This window comes from Gavialis gangeticus, unplaced genomic scaffold (assembly GCF_001723915.1).
Source record: "Gavialis gangeticus isolate Ggan-Ray unplaced genomic scaffold, GavGan_comp1, whole genome shotgun sequence".
In the NCBI taxonomy this organism is placed as follows: Eukaryota; Metazoa; Chordata; order Crocodylia; family Gavialidae; genus Gavialis; species Gavialis gangeticus.
The window spans coordinates 10,408,559-10,427,922 of NW_017729012.1; the positions used below are offsets into that span (position 1 = coordinate 10,408,559).

At 51.3% G+C, this 19,364-nt stretch overlaps 2 protein-coding genes across 3 annotated transcripts in view; one reads left to right on the forward strand and one right to left on the reverse strand.

Moving 5' to 3' along the window:
- The window catches only part of EFCAB5 (EF-hand calcium binding domain 5), a 54,876-nt gene extending 54,710 nt beyond the window's left edge, over positions 1–166 (reverse strand). For both annotated transcript variants that reach the window (XM_019511240.1, XM_019511239.1), the window contains exon 1: positions 83–166. The gene's annotated coding sequence lies outside the window, so the exon portion shown is untranslated. The remainder of the gene's footprint in view (positions 1–82) is intronic.
- SSH2 (slingshot protein phosphatase 2) overlaps positions 41–19,364 on the forward strand; it is a 112,636-nt gene continuing 93,312 nt past the window's right edge. The window contains exon 1 of the mRNA XM_019511241.1: positions 41–113. Within this exon, the coding sequence (XP_019366786.1) occupies positions 51–113 (63 nt within the window). The 5' untranslated portion in view covers positions 41–50. The remainder of the gene's footprint in view (positions 114–19,364) is intronic.

Below are 19,364 nucleotides of genomic sequence, written 5' to 3' on the forward strand. Positions count from 1 at the left end.
GCCCCCGCCATGGACTGAGGCCGCCCCCGGGCCCGCCGCGCCGCGCCCCCATGGCTCTGGTCACGGTGCAGCGCTCGCCTACCCCCAGCGCCACCTCCAGCCCCTGCGCCTCGGTGAGTCCCCCCGCCGCCGCCGAGCGGACCGCGCCACATCGGGTCTGGCCGCGCGCGCTGCGCATGCGCGCTCCTCTCCTCGCCTCTTCCCCCCAGCTCCCCTCCCCTCCCCTCCCCTTGCCGGGCCTGACAGCTGAGTCCCAGCAGCCGGCCTGGCCGCCCTGCTGCTGCCGCCGCCTGCCCTGCCCTGCCCTGCGCCTCCTTGCAGCTCTGTGCCTCCTTTGGGGGCAGCTTATAGCCCCCCCTCCTGCCCTGCACCGTGCAGCGTGGGCCCGGGGGTCCCTGTGCAGTGCAGATCAGGCCCAGAGGGTCCTTGTGCTGTGTACAGCAGGCCCAGACGTCCCCGTGTGGTGCAGTTCAGGCCGGGATGGTCCCGGTGCTATGCATTGGGGTCTCCCCTCTTTGTGGCTCTGCTGCAAAGGGAGAGATGGGGATGGAGCAAGAATTTCTCACCAGTAGGGTAGTAAAGCACTGGGACAGGCTACCCAGAGAGGTGGTGGCATCTCCATCCTTGGACTCAGCTTGACAGCCTTGGCTGGGGCTGGTCCTGCTTAGAGCAGGGGGTTGGAGTAGAGGTGACCTCCCGAGGTCCCTTCCAGCCCTCCTTGTCCTTGAGTCCATGAGGGCTTGTCCCCTGCTGCTTCTCCAGAGGCTGCTGGGGTTTCTGCTCCCTGGGTCATGGGGCAGGTAGTCAGGGCAGCTGAGTTCCAGATTGGCTGCATTATTCTTTTATGTTAGAAAGAACATTTCCACCCCGAAACAGATCTGTGTTGTCATCAAGTCTCAGTGGAAACCCTACCTGCCCCTCTTATTGGGTTTAAATGCTACTCTGCAGCTTTTGTGACCCCTGTTCAGTTCAGGGTGCAAAGGACTTGCGCGAGAGGTGGAAAGAAAGGCAAGCTCCTTGTCTGGGGAAAGAGCAATGCAGAAACGACCTGCAGAAACGTATGGGAGTTGTATATATGCATAGAGAAGTGGGGCTGGAAGGGACCTTAGGAGGTCATCTAGTCCATCCCCCTGCCCGAAGCAGGAAAGGTATTGTGTTCCATACGGGATTTTTTTCTGCAGGTGAGGAACTTGTGTTTTGAAAGCAATTCAGGTGGACAGAAACCTCTGGGCATCTCCAGTGCATGAGCTTCCCCCTAGGAAATTCAGGAGCTTTTTTAAAATTCTGTTGCATATAACCTTCAAAAGGCCCTGTCAAGCTGAGGCAGTTACTGAAATGGGAGACTTTCCACTTCTCAGTGAAACGGGCAGTAAAAGCCTTCATCAGAAAGAGATAAGAAATAAACCTAACCTAAATCAGGAAGTCAGGCGGCTGCACAAGAGGCGACTCATGTTTTAAGAACCAGTTTTTAACAAGGAACCTCAAGAGTACGATGGCTTTATGTTGTCAATCGTGAATTTTAGGCACCCAGATTACTACTTATCACTAATGTAATTTATTACTGGCATTTAGTGGAGGACGGGTGTGAAAATGTCAGAGTTGCTTTCCCATTATATATATTCCAGTTCCAGTTAGCTTGACTCTGAAATTCGTATGTATTATCTATCATGCACATGTTATGGCTGGGTTGCAGATGCTTCAAAGGAAAGTTGAAATCCCCTTTTCTCTCCATTGGAATAAAAACATGTCTAGAAATATTTCTTGCTGGGTCAGATGCATGTTTTTTAATCTACCTGACAAACAGCAATTGGGAGATGAGGTTACTTGCGCCTTTGCTTTTTCTCCTCATTTTTGGTATATTTGTTTAGTTAGTAACTAATGTCACAAGTGTTGTTTTCCTGTAAATATTGATGTGCTCTGTTACTTCAGATGTGGCTTTCACAATAGTGCATGGGAAAAGTCAAAGCTCTCAGACGCTTTGAACTTCCTCCACGTGTAAAATATCTTAAAATAGTTAGCCTTAATGCCTCTTCAGGGATCAGAGTCGTCTTGGCACTGACTGCCCTTTTTTATTTTCTCTTTTCTTGTTCTCTGCCTTCCCAGGTTGATGTCTGGACTCAAATAGGTTCTGCTTTTGAGGTTTTTCTTGATGAGCAATGAATTGCACTCTGTAAGGCCCTCCCCATCTTGTGCTGCTAACCAGGTTGTTTCCCTGCTAGGTTACCACGCATGCTTCTTTTGATTGGGATCACTTTGAATAATTAGGAAAACGTGTCTCAAGTTGTAGTAAAACGGAATATGCAGCCTGTCCTGACTCTGAACTGTGTGAGTCTTAAAATACTCCCTCCACTTTTTCAGAGCTTGATAAGCAGAGGCTGCAGGCTTTAGTGTATTTAGCAGTATTATCTCTCTCTCCTCCGTCTAATAACATTGAGATGTAATCTGCTGTACTAGTTGCCTTAAATCCTTTGGTGCTCTCCACAAGAGCAAGTGTGTGGGCTCTGGTGTCCTGACTGCTTCAGCTCCGGTAATTACTTTCTGTCTATCTCAGGCTTGCCTTGCCGTCCCAAGTGGAAGAGGCATTCATCACTTGCTGTTCGAAGCCCTTACGGGGTTTACACACACTCTTCAAGCAGTGTCTGCATTTCCTGTTTATACGAACTTGAAAGTAAAGTTCTCGATGGCTCTTGAGGATGAAGGGTGCTTGGAAAGATGTGTGTGCTCACGGGTCTGCTGCTTAGGTTTCATCAGTTATAAACAGAACGAAGCATTTCAGGATGAGAGTCTTACTGCCAAGCCAAAACAGTCCTTAGGGTTACCCTGTCTTACCCTATGCTCTACAGCTGTTTCTAAGCTATGTTTTAGAGGCTCTTTTGCTACGCTGTTGGAAAACCAGCCTTGGTTGTGTATGCAGCTTTTTGTTTGAATGCCACTGACCTTTGCCATGTACCCGTGTCGTGGAAATCCTCGTGACAGTCCTGATCCACTATTGACAGACTGGGCCCTGGAAGCTGCCTGAATGGAGCTGTTTTGGCAGTAGTGCTCTGCACGGGTATGGGAGTCTGCTCACTTGCAATACCAGGATCAAACTCGATTAAAAAATTGCTGCCCAGGAGGATGTTGTCTCAAACCCTGCAGTACTCCTGGGGCACTCTGTTTTTCCATTAAATAAGACCAGGGGTTGTAATGCACCAATCTGAAGTTGACAGTGACTCTTTTTTTCCCCCCTATATATAGGCATTGTCCTCATTGCCATGGCACATCTCGCAAGCTTTCCTCTCATGGAAGGTGTATTTCATGCCGAGCTATCTGATTAGATCTTACAGATACAGGCCCTACTGGATGGTCACCCAGCCACTTACTAGCAATGTTCCCTTTAATGTCTGTGCAAATCTCTGATAGCCGTTTGTTTGCCCTTTGGCTATGCAGATGCCCTTCAAAAGGAAGACAGCATAAATTTCCAGTTTGTTTTCTGGAAACCTTACAGAAAAGGGGGTTTAGACAAGACAATAGTTCATCTGAGGCATGAAAGCTGTATGTTCTTGGTCTTTGTTTGCTGCAGGATCTCTGGCAGAAGATCACATGAAACAGATCCCCATGTGCTTGGGGAGGGAGGGTGGAGATTCCTAGCCGTGGGGCAGGCTGGCTCTCTCCCACTCTGAACAGCTACTTCAGTCTGTATCTGTATGAGGAACTATTTTTAAAGTTCTTGCCTTTGAGGTTTCCTTGGTTATAACCTCCTTTCAGGAGTGGGAACAGTGGAGCCAGCACAGATGAAACACTTTCCTCTGTAAAGTCTAGAGATGTTTGGGGCCAGGTCTCTACAGGGAAAGACTGGAGGGTCAAAGAGTATTGGATTCCTTCTGTCTCCCATTGCAAATATGGGTTGGATAGGGGTCCTGGGAGCTCTGCCCCGCAAAGTTTCCCAGCAGCCTCATTTCAAGGGGACATTTTGCCAAACCTGTGCCTCTTGGGTCCTTGCTGGCACCTGCAGGAGGGCGCACAGAAACCTGCTGCATGAATTTGGATAGCAGCAAGAAAAAAAGTGCTGCCAAGTTCTGCTTTGCTGTGTGTCACCCACAAGCTGGCCCTTAGCTAGATGTCTTGCACTTTCTCGAGGTCAAGTTAACCAGGGCATAATGAAGGATCTGAGCTGGAAGACTCTTCTGGGAACACTGAAAGATGGAGCGAGTTCTTGCAGCTTTGACTGGCTCATCCCCCCCCTTTGGCTAGCGGAGACAAATAGAGATCTCTGGACTGTTCCTGTGTGTCTGGTTCTAGCCTAGCACTTTTCCTCTTCTGAGGGCAGCAGGGAATCCTCTTGTCTCTTTTGGAAATTGTGTTAATAGCTCAATATGTGGTTGACCAGGCTTTCAGCGACAGAACTAAACTGGCAGTGGATAGGGGAAGGTCTCAGGCTGTGCCAAAGCACAGCTCCCTTTCATTTGGGATGTCTTTGCCCAGCAGATGTTTGCTATGGACCTTTGCTGACAGGTGAGCATTACACTGAAAAGTCTCTGAACAGGTAACCAAAGCTTGCTGCTGCTTAACACGTCACGCAGAAAATGATCGCATCTACTGTTGAACGAGGCTGGAAGGCCTCTTGGTTTAACACCTCCCTGCTGGAAGCCCTGAGTTCTTTGCTGCCAGGTACAAACATGCTATAGAGCAAGGATCAGTGCACACAGGTATTTTGTGCACGCTTGTACCTGTAGTGCCTCGGTGCTCTTACTAAATTAGGAGTTGGCATCCTTTTAGCCTAGAGAAAGGGCCAAGCTGGCCTCCTTTTACCACTGTATGCTGTCTTTGGCAGTTGTTTCAGAAGCGGTGTCAGGCTCCCATGCACTTGCTGGTTTTGCTTTAAGGGCCTATGGGCAAGGGATTCTTGCACCGGGCTTCAAAAGTGCCAAGACGTGGGTTTGCCCTGGTCTCTTGTATCTTATGAGTCAACCCCGGTTGGTTTTCTTTGTACTGTCCCCGTCGATGTGACAGCTGATTGGAAGGTTTGGTCCCAGGAATAGAAATGGGGAAAGGAAAAGTCTGGCTGACTAGATTAAAATCTGCTTTGACCAATTCGGTGCCCAGGTAGCGCTCCACTCAGGACAGCCGTGTCCCTTCTGCTGCTGACCTCTCGGCGTGCAGTCTCGTAAAAGGCATATGGAAAAACTTGCTGGTGTCAAGCAAAATGGATGGCTGGGCTGTCTGCTTTTGAGCTGATAGCTGGCTGCTAAATGTGAAACAGGGCTGGTGCCTGGGATTGCTTGAAGGCTGGCAAAGTACGGCAGCAACAACTTGTGCTGAGGTCCGGGGAAGAAGCAACGGGAAAACAAGTTGTTCTAAACCAGAAGCCCACTGACGACAGGTGCCTGCTCCAGACTGCTCTGCATGGGGCAGTAGGGAATCGGAACGGCGCCCTTAGTCAAAAGCTGAGTGCGGGATCCCTGTCAACATGATGCGACCAGAGGAGAGTGTCCCCGATTAGCATGGGAACCATTGCTATAGAAGTGGGTCTGCTCCCCGGAGAAGATGTAGCTGCTTCGAGGACAGCTCTCCAGAGGCAACGCTAGAACTCAGACATCTTGCCGAAAGTACATCTGTCCTTTGCACAGTCATTAAATGTGTCATATCTTGGCTTCGCTTCCTTGAGAAACAAGGAAACTGGGCCTGTAACCTGGCCCTCGCTCCTGCTGTTTCATGCATGCTCTCCAGTAACATGGTCTTGTTTTTCTGGGAGTCGGGAAGGCAACCACCCCCAGAAAGAGCGGAGATGCTGCTTTCCTTGTTTGTAGCATGCACCATTTCAAATACCCCTCTCTCCCCCTACAAATAAATGAAACCCAGAGCTGCTGGCTTTCCCTCTTGCTCGGTGGAGACCAGCGGGAGAGGTCAGCAGAGTCCTGCAAGTCAGTGTGGACTTTGGCATGTCATGTCCCAAAGGTCCTCATGGGCAGAACGTGCAGGGTTGTCTTCCTGTGGTTTGTGGGAAGGTAAATAGAGAGCACCTCTGCACTGGGATGCCTTTATTAGTGCTAGCGGGGACTTCAGCAGCAGGCAGCCTTAATGTACTTGTTATGCCAACACTAATCGAGCACCGAGGAAATGAAGCAAAGCTGCAAGAATGGGTTAAAAAGCAGGTTTGAGATCAATCCTTTTCATGTTATGTAAAACCCACAGGGCAGGGAGGCCTCTACCCTCTCTTAACTCTGCTGCTGTGCGACAGAAGGAAGGGCAAAGGGGTTGTCTGTCATCTTTGATGTACCAATCTGTTGTGATGCTGCTCTTCATCTTGGCTACCTCAGTGAAGCTGCTAGGTGACCACAGATCAAAGTTTCACCGTAGCGCCTTAGAGATCCTTGTCAGGAAAAGAACGCCTGGCCGTATAATGAACCGGCAACTGTGGAGCCTCGAGTGCCCTTATTAGAGGAAGCTCATTTGGAGCCAAATAGAACAGGAAAGGAGGACAAATGCCAAGCAAACTGGAGCTTGCAGAAAAGTCCTTCAGGCTTGCAGAAGAGAGTGTATAGCTAGCAAAGGCATCTGAGTGCTAGTGGGGGAAAAAAACCCTGAGAAGGCAAAATCTTTGAAGGTGAGAGGAGATTTGGGTTTACCCAGCCCACGCCCACAGGCTTAGGATGTGCATGCTGGAACTGTTACGTTTGGCAGCTGCCAGCGCACAGCATCCTGGCCAACCTCAATGGAGGTGCACAATAGCTCCTTTTCACCGTGTGAGGATCCCAGCTCTGGGGCCAGACGAGAGCCAGCAGAAATGGGCGGCTTTCTCGTTAAATATGTATTTTCCATTATGTTCCTGGTTCTTCTCGCCCCTGGTGGCCACAGCTCAGGTGGTACAAGCAAGCTTCGCAACCGAGCATTTGTTTTTAAGGGAAGTAAGTGTTTAGCTGAAGGGAATTTCTTCATTTCAAACTTACTGTAGATTTTGATCTGGCCTGCGGTGTGGAGGACACAGCTGGTGTGTCTGGACCGGGCCTGCGCTTGCTTCGAGGTTTTCCGGACTAATGCACTGCCACATCCTGGCTGGCTGCGCCCGTGGCTGGAAGTACAGTGCTCCTTGTTGGGGCTCACATTGCACAGAAAGCCTGGGCACGCTACAAGAGATGTGGCACAGCAGCTACCCTCTCTGCTTTTCTCCCTTCCTGCTTCCCAAGACAGCCCATCAAGAAGCCCTCTACTCAGAATGTTTCTCTCTGAGCAACGGTTGTTTTGTCTCGGGTAGTAAAATCCAGCCAACAAAGTCTTAAAGCACGTGGTAGATGAGCAGGCTCTGGCGCAGTTGTTCAGAAAACCTGGGACCTCTCTGCATCCCTTGGTGTTTCCCTGCTGCCAGGGCAAGAGGGGAGATGGGTTTTCATACCTGTTCCATGTTTTACTCCAGGGCTGCTAAAAAGGTGCCGCTTGCAAAGGTTGCTGGGATCTAGTTGGCAGCTACAGAGTTAATGGATCACTTACCCTTTTCAGGTAAAGGCACTTGGAAATGACAAGCTTGGGCCCGTTAGAAACTCACCAAACAGAAGTGACCGGTTCTGCTGCACGTAGGTTGTGCGTGCATGGAGAAACCCTTGCTAAGGAAAGCAGACTGCCCGTGTTATGGAAAACCTCTCCCTGCCTGGTGCACTTGAGCCTTTATCTGCCGGCTGTTGATCCTTGCTGCTTAAGTAATGAAAGGAGGTCGAAAGGTATGAGATAGCAGGTGGATATCTGCAGCTGTCTCCCAGAGTCAGCAAAGAGTCTAGGCGGCCTGCATGAAAAAGGAGTCTGCTGTTTACAGGGGAGAGGGAAATGTGGTGCCTTTGCCCTGTGACTGCAGGAGAAAAGGCCTCTGGAGCCTGCCAGAGTGGGCTTTTTGTAAGTCGGTCACATCAGATCTTCAGCTGCAGCAGTTGCCTGTCTTGGAAACTAACACAAAATAGCCCTTGGGCAGCTGAGCCCGATCATAGCTGCATCCTGATCGCAGCCAAAGGGGCCTTTCTCTTCAGTCACAGCAGGCCACGTCCTCCCCATGCTGCAGGGCATCCTTTCCCCTCTCCGTCTCTCACGTGCCGTCCAAAGCAGAACCCCGTGCTTGGGAAATGCTGCGGGTTGAAGACCGGAGCCCTGCTCCAGGAAGCCCGTGCAACGCTGGGGCCCTGGTGAAAGCTGCTCTGGCCTGAAGAGTCTTCCTCGAAGAGCCTTCAAGCCTTGTGCCAGCAGAGGTAGGGACGTGACGTTCGGTCCCTGGTGCTTGGTTTCCTGCTTGCAGGGATTGTGCTTCCATCACTCGCCTGCTTGACCCCTGTCCTATCGTGGCCTCGGGTCACTCAGACCAGTGCATTCAGGTCGAAAGGTTTTGTCTCCCACCGTGAGTCCCCTGCGGTATTCCTCTCTCCTCCCTCTTCAGTGCCAGTGGTAGCAAAGACATAGAGAGGAACCCAACAGCAGGGCTCTTGTGTTTGCCAGGAAACAAAGGTCCCTTTGCTTCAGCTGAGTGGGGCCTTCCTCTCCAGCCTCTCCCTTCAAGGCGCAGGTGGCAGCAGGGCTCAAGGTACACTTGCTCAGGCATTTTAAATGAAGTGGGTTGTAGCAAACTGCCTACACGAAGCCTTTTGCAATAGCTCGGTAGCTGCAGCGCGTGGGCTACTGCTGGAGCACGCTTAAGCGTCTGCAGTGACGAGCGTGTGTCGATCACCTTCTGTAAAAAGCTAGCTGCTCTGAACTTGTCATACCTCGGCTCGCGTCGGGGCCGGTCTCCTCTCGCTGCTTCAAAGTGACTCACGCTGTAAAGCAGACTGCTACTTCTCCAGAGACGCACCCTTGTTGTGCATGCCGGTGCTTCTGAAATCTCCTTGGTGAATTCCTTTGGCCTCTGCTGAGCAGCATGTCCACAGCCTTGGCAGGGGCCAAGTTGTCTCGCAGACTCTTGCTGCTGCCGTAAGCCCTTCTCCCAAGCTGCAACAAGCTCAAGGCATTGCAGAGCCAGTTGCTATGGAGTGCAAATGGAAACGGCCGCCTTGCCGGGTTTTGTACTGCGACAAAGGGAGCGCAAGGTGCGGTGACTCAGGCTCTGATACTGAACGCTTCTAGGGGCCTGGATTTTCTAACATATGTTCAAATCAACACAAGTGACTTCTTTCTCCTGCTGAGATGCTTCAGTCTACCTAAAATGAAGCATAAGTGCACTGTCCCCACACAAAACACATGTGCCGTGACCGCACAACTCTACGAAGGGCTGAGCGCCGGTTTTTACCAACTGTGTTCTCTTCCCCACATCCCCTGTGCAGGCAAGTAGCTGCATGCGCTCCTCTCTGGATCCAGGCCGCCTTCCCTGGGGTGAGATCAGGCCGTTGTCAGCCTGTGTGTAGAGTAAGTATGTCCGTTGAAAAGTTTTGCTTTCTACCTCCTGCCAGACATGGAATAGGCAGGTAGACTCATGGCAATCTGACTCATGCTGTTGAGTGTGGAGGCCGGGTGGGGTGATGTTACTTGCATGCTAGCGTCCCGGCTTGTTTCCTCCCTTTGCTTATAGCACTTCATTCAAACGGAAGCAGGGACAGCTGGGAATGTGAAAGGAACTTCTTCCCCCCCCCCTCCCAGTGACTGGGGTTTTAGGCAGATTAACTTTCTACAAGGAAAAGCTGGACTGCTTTGCAAGCAGCCTCCATAGTGTGGGCAGGTCCCTTGGTTTGCCAAGCCTCACGCATGGCTTTAAAGGACAGCTTTAAAAGGAGAGAGAAGCCCACTTGGGTAAAATGCAGTTAACCGTCTAAGGGGTGTTATTGCACAAGTGGTTTTGTCGTTTGCACATCAAAGAAAAAGAAACCCGAGAGTCACGATGGGAAGAATTGGTTTGAAGGGGGCACTTTGAGGAAGGTGGAATAAATGGTCACCGTTTCTCTGGGCCCTCTGCCATCCAGGAGAGTGGAGAGATGATATGGTGCAGGCCCAGGTGGGAGAGATTGGAAAGACAGGTGGATGGGAGCCCATCTACCTAAAAGCCATTCGGGAAGTTGTGGGGGGATTCAGGTGACCCAGGCAATCCTAGAGCATTTCCAGAGCTGAGCAGAGATGTAATCCTTTCCATAGCTGGAGCACTTGTCTTTCTGCTTTACCTTAAGAGGTCCTTTCCCAGAAGTGAAACTTGCCATAGTTTCCGTGACAAGTGACTCCGACTCGAGTAAGCATCTGGTGGACAAACTCCAATTGTGGAGGTGCTGGAGCATTGGTCGGGGAAGACTCGGAGCGAGATATTATAGGCCAGTGCAGTGCTAAACACTCGGCCTTCAGGAGCAAAACTAAGAGCAATGAGGTCAGATACATGCAACATTTGTTTTTTTAGCCAGCAGATCTTGGCACGCTGTCATTGCTCTAGGTTAGGCTCTCTTGTAACGGCAAGAGACAAGCCTCAGCTCAGTGAAAGACTTCTGAGCAGTCTTTGCGGTGAACATCCCAATTTAGGGGGCTGACATTGAACCCTTTTCAGTACTTTGGTTGGAGTCCTGTAACATTGCACAGGCCCTGGCAGCCCGACGGCACATGAGCCCCTCCGTGTTGGCCTCTTTCTGCTCGAAATTAAACCGAGCACACCTTCACATGTGACTTTTGGTGAGTTGACGAAGCCGTTGTTCCTTTTCTTCGAGATCCTTATGTAACAGGCGGGCAGCTGCGTTCTCAGTAGCTTCCCCCGTTTGTGTGCATGTCAGTCGGGTTACGCTGGGGGGGCGGAAGCATGTGGTTTTTGAAACACCGAGTGAAACCGATGGTGCTGTCTGGCTCTTGTGACAGATCTGTCGCCTTCCTGGTTGTCTGGTCAGGACGTAATTAATAAAATGCAGAAGACTCGCCTGTTGGACTTCCCCAGCATGAAATGCGCTCTCGACCAGCCTGCCTGTACCACAGGCCAAATAGGTTTCTTTTTACACTGGGAACATCTACACGTGTGCATTTACTGCACCGTAACCAAAATTACTGTGTAGCACGGGCTTATGTCTACACATGCACGCCCATACTGTGCAGTAAATATGTTGACTTAGTCCAACTTGAGCATAAATTCGATGCCTACATCATGCAGGTATCTAATTTACGCCTGATTAGTTACTGCACAGCAATGTACGTATAGACGCCTTACTGCGCAGTAACACTGTGTGTGTGTGTGGACTGACTGGGGGCTAACTTTAGTCCCAGGTCAGTTCACACACAGCATTAATGTGCTTTAGCACCTGTACGTGTAGACACCAGCCTATTCCCACTTACTGCGTAGTAAATATAAGCCGGCATGAATGCATGTGTAGACACGCCACTTTGTCGAAAGGACTGGGGCAGTTGCACCCAGAAATCAAAGGGGAACTGGTCTCTGCCATTAGAGTGCTTGTGCTGGCTCTTCTCAAGCTGGTAAGTGAGCGGTGGCCAGGGCCTGTTGTTGGGTAGAGAGAGCTTTGCACAAAAGAGCAGGCAGTGGAAAAATCCTCGGCCGCTGGAATTTTTGGCGTGGCTTAAATGGAGGCGGCTTGGTGTCGATGAGAATTAACCTGTGACACTGAATCTGCTTGCCTGCTGGCTGGCAGGTCTCTAATTTCAGCTGTTCGCTTCGTGGGAAGGAGCGTTGGTGTCTCCACCGCGTACCGCGCTCTCCCGCGAGCTGCAGTCGTGGTTTCTGAGGCTGGACATTTCCTTCCACGCACAGAAATAGAGGGCCGGGCTTTACGAAGCGTTGTTTGGACTTGCAGCTGCAGATGGCTCAGGTGACAGGCAGCAACTGCTGAGCAGCAAGCATTCGCTCCTGCATGCCTGCTCGCTTGTTCCGAACGAGGAAGCCTCGGTGCACGGATGGAAAGCCAGGGGCTTCCTCCCCTCCGTGGGAGATGAGCTAGCCTTCTGCATGTTCCCCATGGGGCCTGTCTTGCAAAATGCATTCGGGTGTCATAGCTCTGCCCTACTCCAGGAGGATGCCGACGTCACTCGATATTCGATACGCCACGTCACCTTCTGATGCCGCATCCTGCCACTACCAAGCATGTATAAGTTTGCATGTAGTGACAGTACTGCGCTCGCTCCGCCAGGAGCCCAAAGCCACCTATTTCAAGAGACACCTGCTCAGTGCCTTGTTTTCCCAGTGAAATGGCTCGTCTGTACTGGCAGACGCCGTTAGGAGCTCCCCTGTGCACCTCCGCTCTACAGGCAGGGCTTTCCTCGCCAGCGAAGTATCAGAAGGCTGGACCCGTCTTTGCTGGTGACTCTTCCATTGCTGTCTCGCATCGATCCTCATTGCACCATGTGGTTGAGTCTGGCTCTTGCTGGCTGGAGTGTGGGTTGGGGTCACTGATTCTGTAGGGTGGACCCCCTCCCCTGGCTTAGACCAGCACCCCCACCTCTGTTAAATAAATGTCCAGTCCTCTTAGCCACTGCCCCCAGGAACTCCCCTGGGAAGTTGTTCCTTGGTGATGAAAACAGTATTACACCTTTTCAAGACTCTCTTGCCTCTGGGCATTGCACTAATGACTGATCCTCGAGCACCTGCAGTTTCATAATTTCATAGTTTCTAGGGTCGGAAGGGACCTGAGCAGATCATCTAGTCCGACCCCCTGCCATGGCAGGAAGAGCACTGGGGTCAAATGACCCCAGTAAGGTGGTCATCCAACCTCCTCTTAAAAACCCCCAGGGTGGGAGCCTGCACCACCTCACTTGGAAGCTGGTTCCAGACCCTAGCCGCCCTGACCGTGAAGTAGCGCCTCCTGATGTCCAACTTAAACCTTCCCTCCGCCAGCTTGTGACCATTGTTCCTGGTCACTCCTTGCGGCGCTCGGGGGAACAGGGACTCCCCCAGCGCCTGCTGATCCCCCCTAACCAGTTTATAACAGGCCACAAGATCCCCCCTCAGCCTTCTCTTTTGAAGGCTGAACAGGTTCAGGTCCCGCAACCTTTCCTCATAGGACCTACCCTGCTGTCCCTTGATCATACGAGTGGCCCTCCTCTGGACCCTCTCGATGCTGTCCACATCCCTCTTAAAGTGCGGCGCCCAGAACTGGACGCAGTACTCCAGCTGCGGCCTGACCAGTGCCGCATAGAGGGGGAGGATCACCTCCTTGGACCTGCTCGAGATGCATCTGTGGATGCACGACAAGGTGCAGTTGGCCTTCCTAGCCGCCTCCCCACATTGCCGACTCATGTTCATCTTGGAGTCAATAATGACTCCCAGATCCTTTTCCACCTCCGTGCTGACAAGAGGGGAGTTCCCCAGCCTGTATGTGTGGTGCCGATTGTTCCTCCCCAGGTGCATCACCTTACACTTGTCTGTGTTAAACCCCATCCTGTTCTCCTCCGCCCATCCTTGTAACCTGTCTAGGTCCAACTGTAGCCTGTTGCTCCCCTCTATTGTGCCCACTTCCCCCCACATCTTAGTGTCATCAGCAAACTTGAACAGGGTGCTTTGCACCCCCTCATCCAAATCACTGATGAAGATATTGAACAGGGCGGGCCCAAGGACCGAGCCCTGTGGGACCCCACTTCCCACGTCCTTCCAGGTCGAGAAGGACCCATCCACTACCACCCTCTGGGTGCGACTCTCTAACCAGTTGGCGACCCATTGGACTGTATGGGTGTCTACGCCACAGTCCCCCAGCTTCCTAATGAGAATGGGGTGAGAGACAGTGTCAAAAGCCTTCCTGAAGTCCAGGAAAACTATATCCACTGCCACCCCTGCATCCAGTGATTTAGTGACCTGGTCGTAAAAGGCCACCAGGTTGGTCTGACAGGACCTGCCGCTGATGAACCCGTGCTGGTTGCCCCTCATTATCATCTCTGGCACTCTCTGCCTCTGCTGGCAGAATTTTTTCTCTTTTCTTCATCAAATAGGGCTTTAAAACAAATAACTACTTTTGTTCACTTAACACTTGGTTCTTTCTGGGTTTCATCCATCTGCGTAGCCGCTGTGGAAAATGTGTTGAGTTTTAGCTGCCGAGGCCCTGGCCCTGGCTCTCAAAAGTGCTCAGTAAGCATGAAAGGAGATCCAGCGAGCTGAGAAGAGGGTAGGGCCCGGAGATAAATGTCTCCAAAAGCCGACAGTTGAGGAGGTCTTTAATTTGGATATTGTACTACAGTCCCAGCTTCGCTGGATCATGTGGCTTAATCACATCTGTCTGCTGTACGTGCTGGTCCAATGCCAGGCTGTCGTAGATTTGAAACATTACAACAGCATCTGATTTATGCTTGGTTTTAGGAATGTGGTTAAAGATGCATGAGCTAAAATAGCAAAGCTCGGAGCAGTCAATGGCTAAATGTGGGTTTATGTTAATTAATGGCTGTGCTACTTGACTCGCTCAACGTCTAAACCGTTTGTCATTTAACGTCTGATGGAAGCTCGCTGTGGCTCCGTTCCTCTTAAATAACTCCAGGGCTTGTGTTGATTCTTTTTGGGGGTTTTTGGCAAGGGGCAGTTTTGATCGGGCTTAGCTCAAATGGGACAGCAAGGCTGGTCTCGGCATGATTGGCATTCCTTGTAGGCAGTTAAGGAACAGTTTGGGTTATCAGATGTGTAACGCTTTTCTGGTTTTTCTTTGCCACTGTTGTTTATAGCCATAACATTGCAAGCTCACTTGGAAATTAAAGTTACACGCCACTGAAAACCACGTCTGAGTTGCTGCCTAGGAGCCTGGCTCGTCAAGCTGCCACCCAGGATACCTGCTGTAAGGGCGCTCTGCACAGAAACGAGGAGCATGTCCTTTCAGACTTCCCCTCGGAAGGAAATCTGTTGACTGATTTGAGCTCTGATCCGGTTTCGAGGCCAGTGGGCAAACGTTTGTCACCCTGTCTGGTTCTTCCAGCCTCTCCCATGTGAACGAGTCAGGGTCACGTCAGGACAGCACAGGCCGTCCTGGAGAACAGTCAGCCGCTGCAAGCCCAAGTCGTTCGTGAAAGCTGCAGATAGGAATTACCTGAGCCTCTGACGGCTCCGCTTGGAAAACCTACAGCGACTAGCCTCTGGCCGCGGCAGCATCTCAGCAGTGAAAGATGACCTGTAGGGCTTATCCTGGGCCAAGAAAGGAATGCTTACCCTGGTGCACGCGCACGTCAGAGCGCTTGTCAGAGTAATGCTTGGATGCAAGCCTTGCATTGAAGCAGATCAGCTTCCCCAGGCACGTTGGGAAAGAACCGTACTCAGAGAACATGAGCTGTTTGAGACTCTCTTCAGAAATGTGTGTTAAAATGCAGAGGCAGTCTACAGGAACTCATGGCCTGTGCATTTGGGGAAGTGGGTATGCTGCAGGAGGAGGCTTGGCTCCCGTCCGCATCTGGCTGAATGCACAGATCACCCTGTGTAAAGCCAAGTGAACATGCTGGGGTGCTAATTTAGTCTAAATTTAATAAATGCTGGGGCATCTGGTGTAAAACACTCAGCGTGTCTGTAAGACAGTGAGGTATGGGACAGCAACTTAGTGCTGTTTGTATGAGGGTAGCCCACAGAGGCCCCGGAAACCTAGGGGCTCCTGTTGTGCTAGGAGCTGTACATACACCTGGTGAGAGGGAGAGGAAGTGACTTGCCTGAGACGATGCAGCAAGGCAGTTGCAGAGCAGGGAATAACGCTAACCCTCTGACTCCTGGGCCAGTGCCCTGTCCACTAGACCGCACTGCCTCTCCTTATGAGCAGAGCAGCCAAGTCATTCTGGGGTGCCTGAACCAGGCAGCTGGAGTTGCGGGCTTCCAGTGCTAGACCATGTGCTTTTTTTTTTTTTACTCCCATTACACTAGATGTTAGGGGAGGTCCTGTGACCTGTGAGGTATCTCCTGTGTTACCCTGGGTTCAGGCTGAGGTGAGAAAGCTAGGCAGTTGTTTCATCCCTCTCTTCATCTGGCATCTCGCCCACCCCGGGGTGTCACATAGCTGCATCCGGGGGACTTGAAGACAAGCCTCCAAGTCTTTTGGTGCAGGAGCATGCTGTTCCAGGGGTGCCTTGTCCGCATGGAAAATGGTGAACCTCCTCTAACATTCAGTCCTCCCCAATCTCCTGTTACTTGGCTGCTTTTCCTTCGCTTTTAACACTGAAAACACAGCAGGGCGGTGCAGGGAGACGTGGCGCTGCCAGCTGCCCCGTTCAGTTCCCGCAGCAGCTCTTCCCCCAGGTGCAGCTGCCTGGTTGCAGCCCTGCCGGCCTCGTAACGTGAACTTGCTTGAGAATATCGTATAGCTGATGCAGAAGGCGTGCAGCAGCCCGCTCGGAGGTGGCACGTGGTGGGGTGAGTAGTTCTCCATCGCGAGCAGCCCGCAAACTCCTCGATAAGCAGAACAGGCTGGGGTTGGGACTTGCCCAGTTCGAAAGGCATGGGAAAGGGGAAGCCGTGCGTGGGCATCTTTAATCTGTGGTGCTTTTGGCTCCTGCAGAACACACTTCATTTTTAAGGGAGCACTGAACCGCAAAAGCATTACAAATATTAATGTGGGCTCTAAGCATCCTATTTAAAAAGGCTTTTATTCATCGGTTCACTGTATTTATTAACCTGACAAATTAATAGCAAACCCTCTTCTGCTCCCAGTGCATGCATGCGCCCGATCAGAACTCTACTTGTCACCGGACATAAGAACTTCATTCATCTGCTTTAATGTCATTGATAACGACCTGGCAGTGGCCCAGCTGGGAGCAAGTTGACTACAAAAGGCTGCATTGTAAACCTCTCCGAGAGTACATGCTACATTAAGTCTAAAATAAAAAAAATGTCCGGGCTTGTTTGGGCTGCCTGCAACTGCCAAGTAGTTACAAACCTTTGAAAGGATGATGCTTTGCGGAGGAGCTCTGGCTGAAAATGGGATGATCTGGAATGAAGGATGCATTCTTCTCACTGGGTTGAAGCTTCTTACTCTGACGTACCTGTGGGCCTTTAGTGTAACAATGGCATGTTTCATTAAAACCAAGCGATGCATGCTGCACGAGGCACCCACCTTCAACGGCGTTGCCTCTTGCCATTCGAGCAGAAGGTTTGGGACGAAAATTGCAGGTTCTCTTTGCAACTGTATTCTCACGGTTTAGCGTTAAGATGGGTGTCTAGAGATCCAGTGATACTGGTGAAGTAGCTTAGGCCGCTCAGCCTTTGTCTGAGTTGAGCACAGGGCAATTCCCTGTCTCCTGCTACAGCTGGCAGACAGAAGCACGTACGCAACCTTGAGCTGTTGGCCTGTCCAGTTTCTTTGAACATCACCATCCCCTCGTGGAAGTTATGCACTGTAGGTCCAACTTCAGCACATGCATCGCACAGCGGTTCCTGTCTGCTGGAATTTGGGGTGGACTTTAGCAGGGAAAATTGGCAAACTCGTTGGTGGTAACTGAGCGTGAATGCTTGCCACTGAACCTTGGTAGGATGTTGCTGTTAGACCCTTTACAGTCGAGGGGAAATAAAACTGGCAACCAAAATCCTCTGGAGAGTGATTTTAACCGCAGGATTGGCTATTCCAGCGATACAGTTATGCTGCTTTAAGTGCTTGTGTTCCAGACCTCCCAGACACCCACTGGGTTGCTAAGTTTTCAATAGCTAATCATTTGCTCTGTGCCAGCTACAGGCAATGTATGAACAGGGAAAATTCAATTTATAGAAACCAGAACATAAACAGCAAAGCACAGTTGTAACAACCCGATTCCTCGTTAACGGCCCACTCTAATGACTTAAAAGAAAGCATTTTAAAATGGCCAAACAGCCTCGTGGAAATACCCATCGCCGGGTGTACTGGCCGCTGTTATGATATAACAGAAATTCATTAGCTGATTCTGCCAAAGCTGTAATCCGCTGCCTTCCCTGCACATGTAGAGAGAATTAAAATGTCCAGCTGCACGCTGATCCCTCTGCACGTGACGCTGACATCAGTCCTAGAAGTAGCTTGTTGAACGGCCTCCAAAAGTGACCTCACGGAGCGATGTCCAGTGCCCCGGCTGAGCAAAATCCTGGGTGGCTCCACTGCTTGGGTGCCTTCCCTTCGTTGCAGCCGCACAGGACCCAGCCTGCTCCCAGCCACCGTTGCTCCTTTTGGAGCCTGGGGGTTTGCCCAGGTTTTCAGGCTCCTGTTCCACCTCCAGTACCGAGAAGGGAAGAGAAGGGCCTAGGCTTAATGATGGATGCACATCACTGTGTTTTGCAACCTCACAAACGGCAGGAGGCAGCTGAACTGGTCCAAGTCCATCCCAACCTCTGCCATCAGTTTGCTGCGTGACTTGCCAAGCCCTTTTACCTCTCCTGGCCTCTGTTTTGCCATATGTGAAACGGGAATAATTTCACAGCTCAACAGGGATGTGTTCCTTCTGAACTCTTCAGGTGAAGAGCTAAGTCCTTCTAAAGCAGTCCATAAAACCTAACGTTCTCGTTGCGGCTTTTTTTTTTTTTTAAAGCAAGCTGCTATACTAGTGACCCAGAAGTTTCCTTTCTTGGTAGTGTCGGTCGTGGTTCATCTTAAATCTGAACTGACATCTGAATTTGCAGGACTAGCTGTGAGTGACATCAGGCGGAGCCAGACGTGGCAAGGCAAGGTGCTCCTAGTCGTACCAAGCAGCCATTGCGGTGCCTGGCTGGTGTGTCCTGCTCCTGCTCGGCATTAAATTGACCCCTAGGTTTGTGGCTGGGAGGGGATTTGTTAGCTGGCACCAGTGGAAAAGTCCGTGGGGGTTTCCTGCCTTCCTCTGGGCATGGTCGGCTTCCTGGGCTCATCCAGGCCTGTTTCACTGAGTGGATCCCCTGCCATTTTAGGGGCTTGAGGTATGAGTGCAGCCCTTAGTCTTTCCTGCTCTCCACCCTGGCATGCTGCAGTTTTTGAGGCTGTTGTATTCGGGGTCTCGGGCGTGTTCGGGTGTTGGTGGCCCATGGCGGTCCATGGTATGCGGAGTGGGAGGTTCTGGTGGTCTCTTTTCAGTCCCTTCCCATCCTGTGTTCTCTCTGCTGAGCTGCTGTGGTTAATTTAGGATTCACCTGCGTGCATGTGAATAGCCCACAGTCGGCCCTCGCATCCACACTAGAATAGCGACCTCCCACAGTATCCTTCCACACAGTAAATTGCTGCCCTGGCCTCCTGCTTCTGCATGGGCACGCACTTGCTGCCACAGCCAGGAGGGTGGGTGTTCAATGCTGCGTTGCAGTTGAGCTATTGAGCTAGGAAGTGTTTTTCCGGGTCTCTCACTAACACTCCTCTGCCATCGTCCACACCCTGCAATTTTTCTGGGGCTTGGTTTGGTTCAGTAACAGCCCAGGCGGTTAACAGCATGCTTGGCTGTTCCCAGCACCCTGCCTTGTTCGGTTTCCCAATGCACTTGGGAAGCCGGGACCTGCATCCAGGATGGGCTTTGTGCAGGACCCTGCTGATGCTCAAACACATCTGCTCTGGAGCAGCATCTACCTTGGATTC